Here is a 12,616-nt window from a genome sequence, read left to right as displayed (position 1 = left end):
CTGTGTTGTGGGAGGAGATTCAGGATTATGGATTTGGTGTCTTTGTCCTGGTAGGATTAAGGCTCTGTAAGGAGATCACAACATTAATATTCACGCACACTCAGGAGGACACAAAAGGACGGACAGACTAAAATATAATTGTTAACTATAATATGTGCACAGGCTGAAAGAAGATGCATCCTGTTAACCACACTTTCCTCTATTTATAGGTTGATCCAATTTCAACAACACAGATACACTTGATTAACAATGCATGTTCCATTGTGATTCAGTGTAGGCTGACTAGATATCAACTATTTTGATGTCATGTACATTTTTTTTATCTCAGTAATATCACACAACAGCATTTAGCAATACTTTGAACAATTATTTTACACAAATTGTAAGAATCAGTAGTGAGCCAAATAGTGTTTACCCAAACATTTATTACAAAACATATTCCATCTGTACAAACATTGGGTGTGCATCAAAAATTTGTAATTGTTGTGTGTAATGTAGTATTTGGTGATGGAAAAACCAGAAAAAACCTCAGACATTCATTCTATATCCCTTAGTAGGACACTGAATTTGATGTATTAAGTTAACATCAAGTTAAAAAGCATTTATGTTATAGCATGATTTATAATGTGATACTAGAGGCAATCTACCCCAGAAAAAGATATAGCAATCAATAGGTGGAACATAAGCAAAAAATATGGTACAAACTACACCTAGGTGAGTCACAACATATGTATGATAATTTGGCATCCACACACTCATGAAATGAAGTTGAAGAATCAAAATCAGAGGTACAGTACATTACATACAGTACATACATCCCACAAAACTCTGCTCACCATCCTTTACCTAAACCTACCACAATGCCTCCTGTTATGTAATGGAAAAACATGCTGGCAATTTCAAACCCACCTACTGGTAGGGTCAAGAATGGGCGTAATACCATGAAAGCACCACGTAATAGTTGAATTTACATCTGTGTTTTCTGATTTTTGCCACACATATATATATATATATATATATATATATATATATATATATATATATATATATATAAAGCAATGCACCTGAAGGTGATTATTTTCAAGTACTTGTCCAAGCCAGCATTTTCATTAAGTTGAATGTTTCAGTCTGAATTGACTGTATAAAGTTATTTATGACATAAATGATCATTAAAGCTGTGAAGTCTGATTAAAATTGTCTCTCTGTGTATCCTATTTTACAGTACGGCTGCTAAACAAAGAGTGCATTCATTCATTGTCACTGTGTAAAAACAAAACAAATTGCTGAATTTTAGTTTGCACATTAGTGTTACGTTAGAGGTGGGTAGTAAACTGGCATATCATGGTCACACACAGATAATCCAGATGCCCTGTCAACAGCCATGACATCGTCCAAATCTCTCCCTTTTTCACAATCCTGGAGGGTGAAGTCTGGGCTGAAGCAGATCTCAATCTGCCCCAAGATCTGGGCATCAGCATTCTGAAAACAATATCATACAATTTAACAATCTGACTCAGTCTACATCTGGAGTAACAACCAGAAAATTATGATTTCATTATCTGATTGAAATTGTGTGTGTTTATACCTTTGATGGATGGATGCACTGGATCTTTGCTTTGACACCGTAGAAGTTCTCAATCACAACTTCAATTTGTGAAAACTACACACACATTGGTAACAGAGAAAAGAGCAAAGTGAGACTCTTGAAGAAGAAGAAGAAGAAGAAGAAGAAGAAGAAGAAGAAGAATTCTTCTTCTTATTATTATTAGGCACTTTAGTGACAAAGTCAAATCAGACTAACATTACAGACTAACATTTTAATAAAGCAATTTGATGTTGAAAATATAAATAGACCTACTTTGTAGTATTCTTCTGAAGGGATAATGTTAAACTTCCTCAGGACGCTATGACAACAGAGAAACATATTTCCATTTGATACTTTGAAGTGTTACTTCAGTGATTTTTTTTCAAATGACAAAAATAAGTATGTGAGAGTAGTTAGTAGTTCTGTGATCTACACTGTGGGCTGACAAGAAAATCATGAGATCATAATGCCTGTATGTATCTACACATGTAGATTCCATACCTATCCAAATCCAATTTGTGGTATAGCTCCAGAGCTTTGCTGAAGTACTTATGCTGACTATTGAGAGATTCCGCTTTTGCTGCACATGTACCGTGTTTGTGCCACTCGTACTTCCTGTTGCAAGAGACGGATAAAAAAGTGAACATAAGGTTTACTCTTATATTGTACACATTTATGACATAAACATAATTTCAAATATGAACAGTAGTCTTATCTTAAATCTTTCAATTGTACTAAACGTAATAATTTGGCATCTTGTTAAGTGACCATCAAGGATTTTGGGGTGAACTGGTTAAGGGCCTAATGATGAGAAAGCTAATCAGAAAATTTGTAGGACAAAACACTCCACTGGAAATAACAGAACATAGAAGAAAAAATGGTGGGCAGCCACATCAGTTAAAAAAATACACAAAAGTTTAACTGTTGATTTGTCTTCACCTGTCTTCTCCTTATGCATTGTGTCATCCATTGTGAGGTACCAGTGGGAATCACTATCCACTACTTCAGTCAGCACTATTGTAAATACATTACCAGAAGCGAGTAGATGCAGGGTCTACTAAGTCAGGCCAATTTTTCTCCATGTCGGGAAGCAGGTCCTGAAATCAAAATAAGATCAGCAGTTGGTTTACTGTATATAAACTTGACTGTATACCAAATTCTGCTTAGGCCTGGTTTATGCTCTGTCTTGATTTTGTCTGTATTTTATTAAATATTTTTTGATCAAGCTATACTGAAGAACAATATATTGTGCTGCTTTTCTGCCCCTTCCTTGATAAAACAACTGCAGCTCTACAAATTGCTGGAAGAAGATAAAGTTTTTCTAAATTCTACATTTCAGGATGAAGACAAAGTAAAACTAGTGATGTACCTCAATTTGAGAAGAGTTGAAATGCCATGATGAGTTGCAATTAATCCCCTTATCTGGCCTGGAAAAAAGAAATTCAAAATATTAATAAATAAAGAAACCAATGCTCTTTGTGCTTTCTTCAGTTCTTTCCCAAATAATGTAGAAGCACATGCACACATGCTCACACACACACTCTCTCACGCTCTCTTACCAGAGTCCATGCAGTGTCCAGTAGCTAATATTGGGATGACAATGTTCCATCTAAAATTTCCAAAGAAAAATACAAACATGTCAAAAAAAGAAAGTATTTTGTTGAGGTCTGAGTGTATTAACCAATAAACGCTTGATTATGTTTTCTCTAGTGCTGAAGAAGTATGCATCTATTTCATGTGTATTTTTATTTTATTTTTATTTTGAATAATAAATATTGGCACTGTAAAGGATGATTATTTCAAACACTAATTTGTGACCAAAATAGTAGCACTTTTAGAAATGTAATTTTAGAAGGCATAATTATCTAAGTAGGTAAGGTGAGGTGATTCTCAATAACTGTCAGACAAATTTTGAAGGTACAGTATATCTAATATATAATTTATAACAAACCAGAGTTGTCAAAAAGAAAGAAAAAAAAAAACTTCCGGCATATGAGCATGCAGAGTAGAAAGGGGAACTAGAGTGCTCTACATATATTACAACGTATAACAATTGACTCAGTAATAAGAAATACTATACATATTTTTTTAATGTGAAGTCAATATAGTATAGAGAATTATTTTTAACCAAGGTTAAAGTCACACATGTTTAAAGTCATCTTTAATGAAACAATCCTGTACTAAAGGTAGAGGTTCCTGAGATGACTGTGAGAACTGAAACCTGAAATAGGGGTCAGTCTTTTACAACTCTGACTATGTAAAGTGGCATGTGACATGTTTTATCTTTTAAAGGTTCAACATAATTAAATAAATAAAAAAATACAAATGCACAAAGATACTCACAGAACAGAAGGAACTGGGCCAGTGTTGAGTCAGGATCAGTTTGGTCCACATGTTTCTGAAATATGCACCCATTAATTCATTTCTGTGCCCTTTCTTTATTATTTTGGGGCACTACAAATACACACTATCTGCTTAGAACAATATTTCAATATGTAATATATCCACCAAAGCAAAGGCTGAAGAAATGAATAGGAAGGTTCAGAGCATTGTGCTAACCTATAAATGTTATTTTCCTGTACTTACGAATTTGAAATCACAAAGGCAGAGGGCAGAGTTGCTGCCAAATAGAGCAGAAAAGCTGAGCAGAACGTCATCTCTCACCTAAAACAAGATAATAAGATTTGTCAATAAACAGGTATTTTCATCCAGAATTTAGTAATGAACACCAAAAAAAATAATAATTTTAAAGACATCAATATCAAATCCACATCCAAACAAACAGGTACAGCAGTGGTTTGAATATAAGGAAGTGAGCAATATAAAACAAAAGACTTACTATGGCGACTATCTCACCATTAAGTGATAAAGAAAGCATTTTTTTAGCACAATTGCTACCCCAAATATGGAGAAAAAACAAGAAGCACACGGGTTTGATGCCTCATGTTTGAACACACTCCCTGGGCGACGTTCAACAAATATGAATTTATTTCCAATCGGTCAGAAGGAAGAACTCTCCTGACAAAACAATGCTGCAGTTTGGTAACCTCACTCAATAACAGTCTTGCTTTAAACTGAGGCTGAAGAGCATACTTTCGAAATAGTGTAATGAGTGTTAATACAACACAAAGCAAGCTATGGAAAGACGTGACCTTTACAGCAGGCCCCCAAGTCAGCATTGCAGGTCATGGTTTAGTATTTGCAAAAACAAACAAACAAAAATTCCAATAAATATTTGCTAGCACACTGAGATTAACATAACTTGCCGGTTATTTGGACTTTTGGGCAGGAGTCCGAAATGTCCAGGTCGGTTCAGCGAAAAAGACAGTTTAAAAACAACTGGCAACTTTGAAGCAAAATGGTAAAGCACAAGAAATTACTTGTTTTCCGCGCTTAATGACAACATATTCTGAAGAACAAAGTAAAATGTACGAGTCTGAAATTGTGAAAACATCGAGTGACCCTAGCTTGAGACTTCGGCTTGATTATTTCGACATTAAACATTACTAAACTGGGCTACTTGAGAGTGACAGTAAACCATGTAAAAAAAAAAAAACTGCTGTCATCAGTGATTAAAAGCTCAAATTCGGAACGTTTTCATGAATAAATTATTGGACACTGGCCTCACCTTGTTATTTCGAGGAAAGAAAAACGGGTAGACGTTAACCGGACGCCGAGCAGTTTGTCTCTTATATAAGTTGACAAAGGTTAGCACCTTCACTGGGGACACGGAGGATGTTGTTTACGTCTCACTAGAGTGCCTTTCCAGTCGGAGTGGCGCCACCGGAAGCTCAAAACACTCGCCGATCATGTGGTCTATGTACCTCCTAAAATTCCAGGAAGTGCTTGACAGGCAATAGAAAATAATGGAAAAACTGCGATAATCGGTAAGTAATGATCAATACACGTTTTTGCTGTGCAATAGTCGTATTAAGTGATTTGAGCTATGTTAAGTTTACTAAGCCTGTATGGTCGTGTACAGCAATGTAATAATGTAAATCTTAATATTTTCTCTCTCTTTTTTTTTTTTTTTTTTACTTTTGTCTTTCAGATTTGACTGAGGCAGACTAACAGGTGACCAACAATGATTTGCCAACCGACTATATAAGTCTGGCCTCACAACATAATGATAACTGTTCTGACAGGAAATCGATGTCCAAATAAATAAAATTTACATTTCTATAAATCGCAAATCAATGGACTTCTATCATTGTTAATTACTCTTACTTATCAATATCTATCTGTGTGAATTGCTTTTAAATCTGTTACCTTTACTAAACCTGTACAGTCGTTGACAGTAATAATAACAATATATATATATATATATATATATATATATATATATATATATATATAATATTTTCAGTTTTATGTTGTTGTTTATTTTGACTGAGGCAGACTTATGATTTTCCAAGTAGGTACACAAATCTGGACTCAGAATATAATGAATTCTTACAGAGAATCCATGGCAAATTAATTAAATTCTGATTTCAATTCATGGAAAATATATGGATTTCTATAACTGTTAACTATCCCAAACTTACTCTTTACAGATTATACATAATAAATCACACACACACACCAAATGCACCTAATAACAAAATTCCTTCACAACAGCTTAGAACTCTAATAGATCAGCATGTGTAGCCACTTGTTTTCTCTGCTGTCCTTGAATACAGTCTTCACCATGGTATACCATGCTGCATGGGGATGCTCCAACTGTTCAGAGAAAGCCAGCATACAAATCCGGCGTCAGTTCACAATGTCTGATGCTCTATCTTTCCCTGGTCCATTTTATTTTACTCTAACACATAGGCAATGACGTATGTGGGTGTAGTCTTCCTCTGCTCTTACACTTCCGCCTCGTGATATCTGGCTCCACTCTCGCGATCAGCCCCTGGCGGCCGTTGATCGTCCCTCTTTATGAAAAAAAAAAAAAAAAAAAAAAAAAAAAAAATATATATATATATATATATATATAAAGAGGAAAAAAAGAGGAACAGACACAAACTACAACCCCAGCCCCTATGTATCTTCTGCATCCAGTCAGCAATTAACAGAAGGTCACAGTTGCATTATATACCGTATATGCATATTTTATAGAAGATGTTTTTAATTTACGTCTGTACATTCTATCCTCCTTACATTGTGCAGCTGTTACTTTCTTTATTCGTGTAAATGTCACTCTTTACATCATCATAAGCAGTTCATTAAGTTCAAACAATATAATCATCAACGAGTATAAAAACATGTAAGAAGCATAAAATTAGATATTCCAAAACTATCAATTGCGTTGGATGAAGTTATATTTAAGAATAGAATTTCTATTTATCAGCTTGTGGCATCTGTTGCTATCATTATCCAGTGTGCTAGCCTAAACTTTTTATATTCTCTAAATCTACTAATCAAGACGGTGACAATCCGTCAACATACTTAATTACTCGTGTCGATTTGATTTCGATGCACAACTGATATTGAAATATGATTATTTAAACATTTCTGATTGAAAAAGTGTAGCTCCGACAATCTGCTCCATTGAAATGGATTAGCTTATGCTAACTTCCAGGAACTTTCGAGGGTCTCCGCCCGCCGTCATTGCTGTGAAAAAAATTGAACCATTGCAGTGAACGGAGTTGTCGCCACTCTGTCTCTAAAGGCACTCTATGTCCCACCACCGATTGTTTCACTACCTGCCTGCTGGAGCCATACGTCATTACGTTGGGGCCATACGTTGGTTGTTCAAAGACATGTTTATGGTTCGATTTAACGTTGAAATCACATCAGCTGCTCATTTTTACATTTACTTATGTATTTATTTATTATTTTATTAATTGTTTTCTTATTCTATTTATTCAAGTTCCACATCGGCACGATGACAAATATATCAGTTCACTAAAAATGAATTCTGATAAACATGATCAAGATAAATTTTTACATACAAATCATTGAACAGATAACTAGGTAACTAATTTCAAGCCACAGTTTTATAAACGGCTTCTTCATCAACTGAAAGCCTGAAATAATCATAGCTTTGGATTTGGATAAACTGTATTTTCTGAATTACAGAGTTTTGCCTTGAACTCTATAAATACCGTAGGGTTTCATAAGCTCCCACCCTTTATACTTCCTTTATACTTATACTAGTGCTCCAGAAAATACAAAATAAAAATGGTCTTTTACAGAGACTGTCAACTAAATGTATTGTCTTTACATTTCATGTTTAAGTAAATATTCATTCAGCCATTGGACATTGGAAAGTGCTGTGCACAAATGATTAAATGATTTCATTTTAAAGTTAAGTGGACAGGCCTGACTAATGACTCATTACAAAATGATGTGTAAAATTAAGCATTTCAGGATGGTAAAATTAAGAGAATAATTAATCTTGCACTGTCTCCTGGGACTGCAATGTTACATTTTTAACTGGAATAATACATATTTCATGATTGGGGGAAAAAAAGCACACATGATATTTATTTTTCTTCCTCTGTCGTGTACACATTGGAATCTCGGCTCTCACTGTCAGCCAGCAAGTTAATATAAAATTGATAACTGAGCTCTGGTTACAGTGTACTACTTCATGATCAACAGATTTGAAACACCAGACAGATGTCAAACCTGTTCTTCCTACAGGTGTAGGCCTAAATCAAACAAGCCAAACGAACCAGGAGATGGCAGTCCTAATTGTTTCATTGTCAAATTGGAGAAAGGTGGAAAGGGATGCTGCCCAAAAACTTCACAAACTGGGAGAAGCTCTCCAAGCTGAAACAGAAAATACAAAAAGGGCTTGGCCATACAGCTATAGGTAACATCCAAAACCAAATTTGCACTGCCCTGGATGGCCTTGCACAGTCAAAATTATCTAAATTATAAGCACAGAGGGCCTGTATCTTGAATAAGCAACTGCAGGAAACCTCCACCCAGGCAACATTGACTAAGGCAGAAAAACCTGTCAATGGAGTCATGAAAATGACTCATGAAATGGGAAATCAAAAACATACCTGTGACGGATACTGATGAAAGTTAGAAAAGTAAGATATTACTTAATTACTTAATAAATTCAAACTTTAAAATTACTATGCTATAATGTAAAACACCAGTCAGATGATGAATTCATAATTAACAGTGAAAATGTATCAAGTAAAATGAGCAAGACAAACAGCTGCAGCTGAGAATAAAACTGCTGCTGACACTAGAGGGCAGAACTTCACGTGTAGAGAGGAGACTCTTTGCTGTCATTTGCATGCAATCTGTGCTCTCAGCCCACAGTTTAGGTAGTCTATGTGCTCAACATGCTGATAAATGCACAAATAACGTCCACAAATGCATAGATGAATGTTTGTGCTTACACATCTACTCAGGTTGTCTTAAAAAAGACGAAGAAAAAAAAACAACCCATAAACAATTACCACATTCTTTCTGTACTTATCATCATTGTCCTGCTTCGGACACTAATTTGGAATATACCATATCTATTCCCACATCTAGCTGCACAATAGGTGTGGCCATTCAACTTAATATTTCTGGCACAACTCAGTCACATTATCCTTTTGTCTTTCCGTATGCTTATGCACAGATTCAGCTAAAGTGTATTGTATAGATTTATTCAAATATACAGATAATGCTGAAATGCCAACAGTGGTTTCAATAGGCCACTGGGATCTTTTCACAGTGGGGAGTACATTTTACATTTGGGAAATCACTATGTACCCATATTTGCTCTCTGACAATGAGCGGGGCACATTTTATGGTCCCATGATATGAGACCACAAAGGGTTTGTGTAATTTTTTTAGTTAGTTAGTTAGTTTAATTTATTGTCCACAATGTGGAAATTTGTCTTCAGTTTCACAACATCACAACAGGCGACAGTAAACAACAAACAACACAAACAACAACAACAACACCTACCCACAGTTATCTTTGTGGCAGAAATGCAGGACAACAGTTGCAAATACATTAAAATAACAGACCTCACAATACAAGGTATTATTCAATGCATTAATGACACATTTTTTTTATTATTTTAAACTTTATATCCCATTTAAAAAAGTCTTGGTGAAACATTGGTAGTCTGACTAGTGGAAGCAAGTTTTTGATGCTTTTTTACACGATCAAATTTGGAAGCAACACAAGTTTAAAGGGTATGCTTTTGTCCTACGTTAGTTCAACATCAGTTGGTGATCTGCTGTTTTGGCCCCTTGACCCTTGGCTTGACCCTTGGCACCTTGGCTTGGATGACATTTCACCAAGTTTGCAGAGCAGAACAAGAACATCTTGTAGGATAATTTCAATCGTTCTTTCACCTTAAAGGGGAAGCCTTGAGTTCAAGTTGTGCACATCTGAATCATTTGAATAAGTTGTGTCTGCATGAAATCCACCTGACTAATTTAATATAAGTTAGTAAAATGTTTCTTAATAGTGTATTGTAAGGAGCTGGTTTAAAATTCATAACTAATTTTATTGAGCATAACATCCTGTTTTCATAGAATGTATGAACCCACCAACTTTATAGAAAATATAACTCAGTGTTTTCCCATTGTATGATTTCCCCTCGGATGTCATATGTGTCTTACAGCTCTTCCACTGTCAGGAATAGTCTTGCTGTAACTGTAGCTAGTTTTAAAAATAGGCTCTGGCCAAAAGTTCAACATGCGGCACAGTGTCTCAAGACGTTTCAGAGGGAGTGTAGAGGGAGAATTTTGGAGAGGGACTTTAGTCCTGGCTGAAGTGCAGCTCGATTTATAATGACAAGTTAAACATTTCTACATATTGTAACTATGTGGTACTGTTGAATTTTACTGCATCATACAAACAGGTGTATTGCTGTCATTCCATAAAGTTGTGCTTTAACCCTAACCCACCATGACATCAATGGCCAGATTGTTCCATTTTCTATCAAATTTTACATCTCAATAACAAACAAGGTGGCATCAGTTGTTAAGACAACACGCCAGAAACCAGCAGCTGTGCTCACATGGCTTCTACTAAAAACTCTGATGAGTAAACTCTCTTAATCAAAAAGTTTACTGGTTCTAGCAGCTTGGAGTCTTGAAGGATACTGGTTATATATAGGCAGCTCTCTCTCCTTATAAGGCCGCAGGGAGCGGTAGTTGGGGGTCTCTTGGAGATGGGTGGTGCTTTTTGTTGGCCTTGTACTTGGTTCAGGCTGACTCCTTGTGGGTTCAGGCTGTCAACCAAAGTCACTGCATAAGAAATCTCAAGGGGTAAGAAAAATTTTATTTTGATTCTGCTTTCCGTTACCTCCTTTATGTTTTTCTTCAACTTCGTCTTTCTCATCCAGGTGTAGCAGGTGAGATCAGTGGGATGGAGGGTTCAGAGAGGGGCTTCAGCACTGCAAGGGGATGTTGTATGGCCCCTAACCAGAGTTGATAATACTCAAAGTGATGAAGGAAGCAATTTATTAATTATAAGGGATGTGCAGAAGAATTTTTGGAGTCAATAAGATAACAGGTTTTGAGAATAAGTTCAGTAATTGCCCTGTCTGGGACGAGAGTGACAAATAGCAAGTCTGTGTGTGTTTAATAATAGTTAGACTCAAACTTGGTTTGAATATGCCCAGATAGAGTAAGAGTAAGTCATATTTGGAAATAGCACTTGGAATGGCTGCTGCTTCATTGGACATAAAACAAATATGTCATGTCATTTTGATTGTGGAAAATGTTTAGTTGTTTAATGAAGGTAGACATTATTATTCTTTTGTGTTCTTGTCACTAATCAGATTACAAGAAATCTGATTTACAATCGCTCATCATCAGGCTACAGATCAGAGGTTTGCAAAGTTATGGGTGAGAATTTTACAGGATTACTGTTACAGTTAGAGTAACTGATGTTATTTGGGAAACATTTATTCTGTTACAGTCTTGGCTGGACTAACAGAAGTAAAAGACTGTCACTTTCATGTAGGATGGCCGGGACAAGAAGATGGCCAGTTTGCAGAATAAAACGTTTTTGCTTTTGGAGTATAATGTCATTTTATCTGTGTGACTTTGATTACTCATTATTTACATATTAAACTGAATATCTAAAATAATTTATAGCAGGAGTGATACTGCTCTTTCAGTGTCACATATTAGTGCACCTGAATGAGTAGACGGAACATAAAACAAACAGTCAAACCTAAACTCTTCCTCTCTACTAGTACACAATCAACCAACAGCAGTTATTGATTTTAGAGGTCAGAGGTCAGGGATTACAGTATTATGGTGTAATCTCTCTGCTGCACCAGCTGAATGATTGACAGTTTTAGCACATCCGAACTGGCTTTGAAATTAGTTATGGTTATCCTGAAGCTGGGGGGAGTGTAGAGGAAGGTGAGCTTTTGCCAACACAGCATATCTCAATAACCTTCATGGCGGAGGCGGAGAACGAGCAGTTGCGTCATGTTTCTTGTGACCTTATTTCTAGTCTCTAAAGATTCAAGTGAGGTAAGGTCCATGTTTCATGATACGTGTATGATGTAAGACAAAGTTATGCTCTTGCTTCTGTGTTTGTACTGTAAGATCCCAAGCTGATATAGGAGTACAAAGTATTTGGAAATGGAAAGCTGTCATCACCAGAAAGTAAAGTCTTCATGATATCATGCCTTACTATTTAATTAGATAAATATCTAATCAAAATGCCCATCCATGCTTCAGTGGTGAGCAACTCAAGATAGCCTTAGTGATTTTATCTGACACTATGCAAAATAAAATGCAGACTGTCCTGCCAGTGGCATGTCTCCACGTATTTTACTAAATTTTTTTTTTTTTTTCTGTAATGTGTGTGATGCAAATCAAGCTGAACACCTTCTTCTTCTATGTAGGAAATGCTGCAAAAATGAGGGACACACAAAAATAGACACTCAAACACTCATTAAACTGCCGTAAGCCAGCATGTCTTTATTGATGACATATTAGAGGAAAACTTAACTGTCACTGATATGTGTCTGTGGATGTCTTTCTTGCAAACTTACTACTGGTCCAGGAATAGTCAGCAGCCATGCCTTTTGTTTATCCATATTTTTGTGTGTG

At 35.8% G+C, this 12,616-nt stretch overlaps 2 protein-coding genes across 3 annotated transcripts in view; one reads left to right on the top strand and one right to left on the bottom strand.

The window, feature by feature from the left end:
- Window positions 1–1,028: 1,028 nt before the first annotated feature.
- On the bottom strand, window positions 1,029–5,369 carry rnaset2 (ribonuclease T2). Of its 2 annotated transcripts, XM_029498241.1 has the most exons (10): window positions 5,214–5,369; window positions 4,172–4,249; window positions 3,929–3,983; window positions 3,145–3,194; window positions 2,955–3,012; window positions 2,618–2,682; window positions 2,087–2,200; window positions 1,859–1,904; window positions 1,586–1,660; window positions 1,029–1,479 (listed from the first exon to the last, which is right to left on the bottom strand). In XM_029498241.1, exons 2-10 carry the CDS (start codon window positions 4,240–4,242, stop codon window positions 1,309–1,311), a joined length of 705 nt encoding a protein of 234 aa, XP_029354101.1. In that variant the 5' UTR covers window positions 4,243–4,249; window positions 5,214–5,369; the 3' UTR covers window positions 1,029–1,308. The 2 variants fall into 2 exon arrangements, with proteins under 2 accessions (XP_029354101.1, XP_029354102.1); XM_029498242.1 differs by lacking the exon at window positions 4,172–4,249.
- A 5,352-nt stretch (window positions 5,370–10,721) lies between these two features.
- myom2b (myomesin 2b) overlaps window positions 10,722–12,616 on the top strand; it is a 31,165-nt gene continuing 29,270 nt past the window's right edge. The window contains exon 1 of the mRNA XM_029497686.1: window positions 10,722–10,810. The gene's annotated coding sequence lies outside the window, so the exon portion shown is untranslated. The remainder of the gene's footprint in view (window positions 10,811–12,616) is intronic.

The sequence above is a fragment of the Echeneis naucrates genome, chromosome 3 (genome assembly GCF_900963305.1).
Source record: "Echeneis naucrates chromosome 3, fEcheNa1.1, whole genome shotgun sequence".
In the NCBI taxonomy this organism is placed as follows: Eukaryota; Metazoa; Chordata; class Actinopteri; order Carangiformes; family Echeneidae; genus Echeneis; species Echeneis naucrates.
This window is presented reverse-complemented; position numbering and strand designations above follow the sequence as displayed.

Bases quoted from the DNA above. Each gene is read 5' to 3' on its own strand.
- rnaset2 (XM_029498241.1), bottom strand. From the start codon at position 4,242: ATGACGTTCTGCTCAGCTTTTCTGCTCTATTTGGCAGCAACTCTGCCC. The intron at 2,683-2,954 runs GTACATCACTAG...TTTTGATTTCAG, and splicing joins TCAACTCTTCTCAAATTGAG to GACCTGCTTCCCGACATGGA. The intron at 2,201-2,617 runs GTAATGTATTTA...CTCTTGCAACAG, and splicing joins CCTGCATCTACTCGCTTCTG to GAAGTACGAGTGGCACAAAC.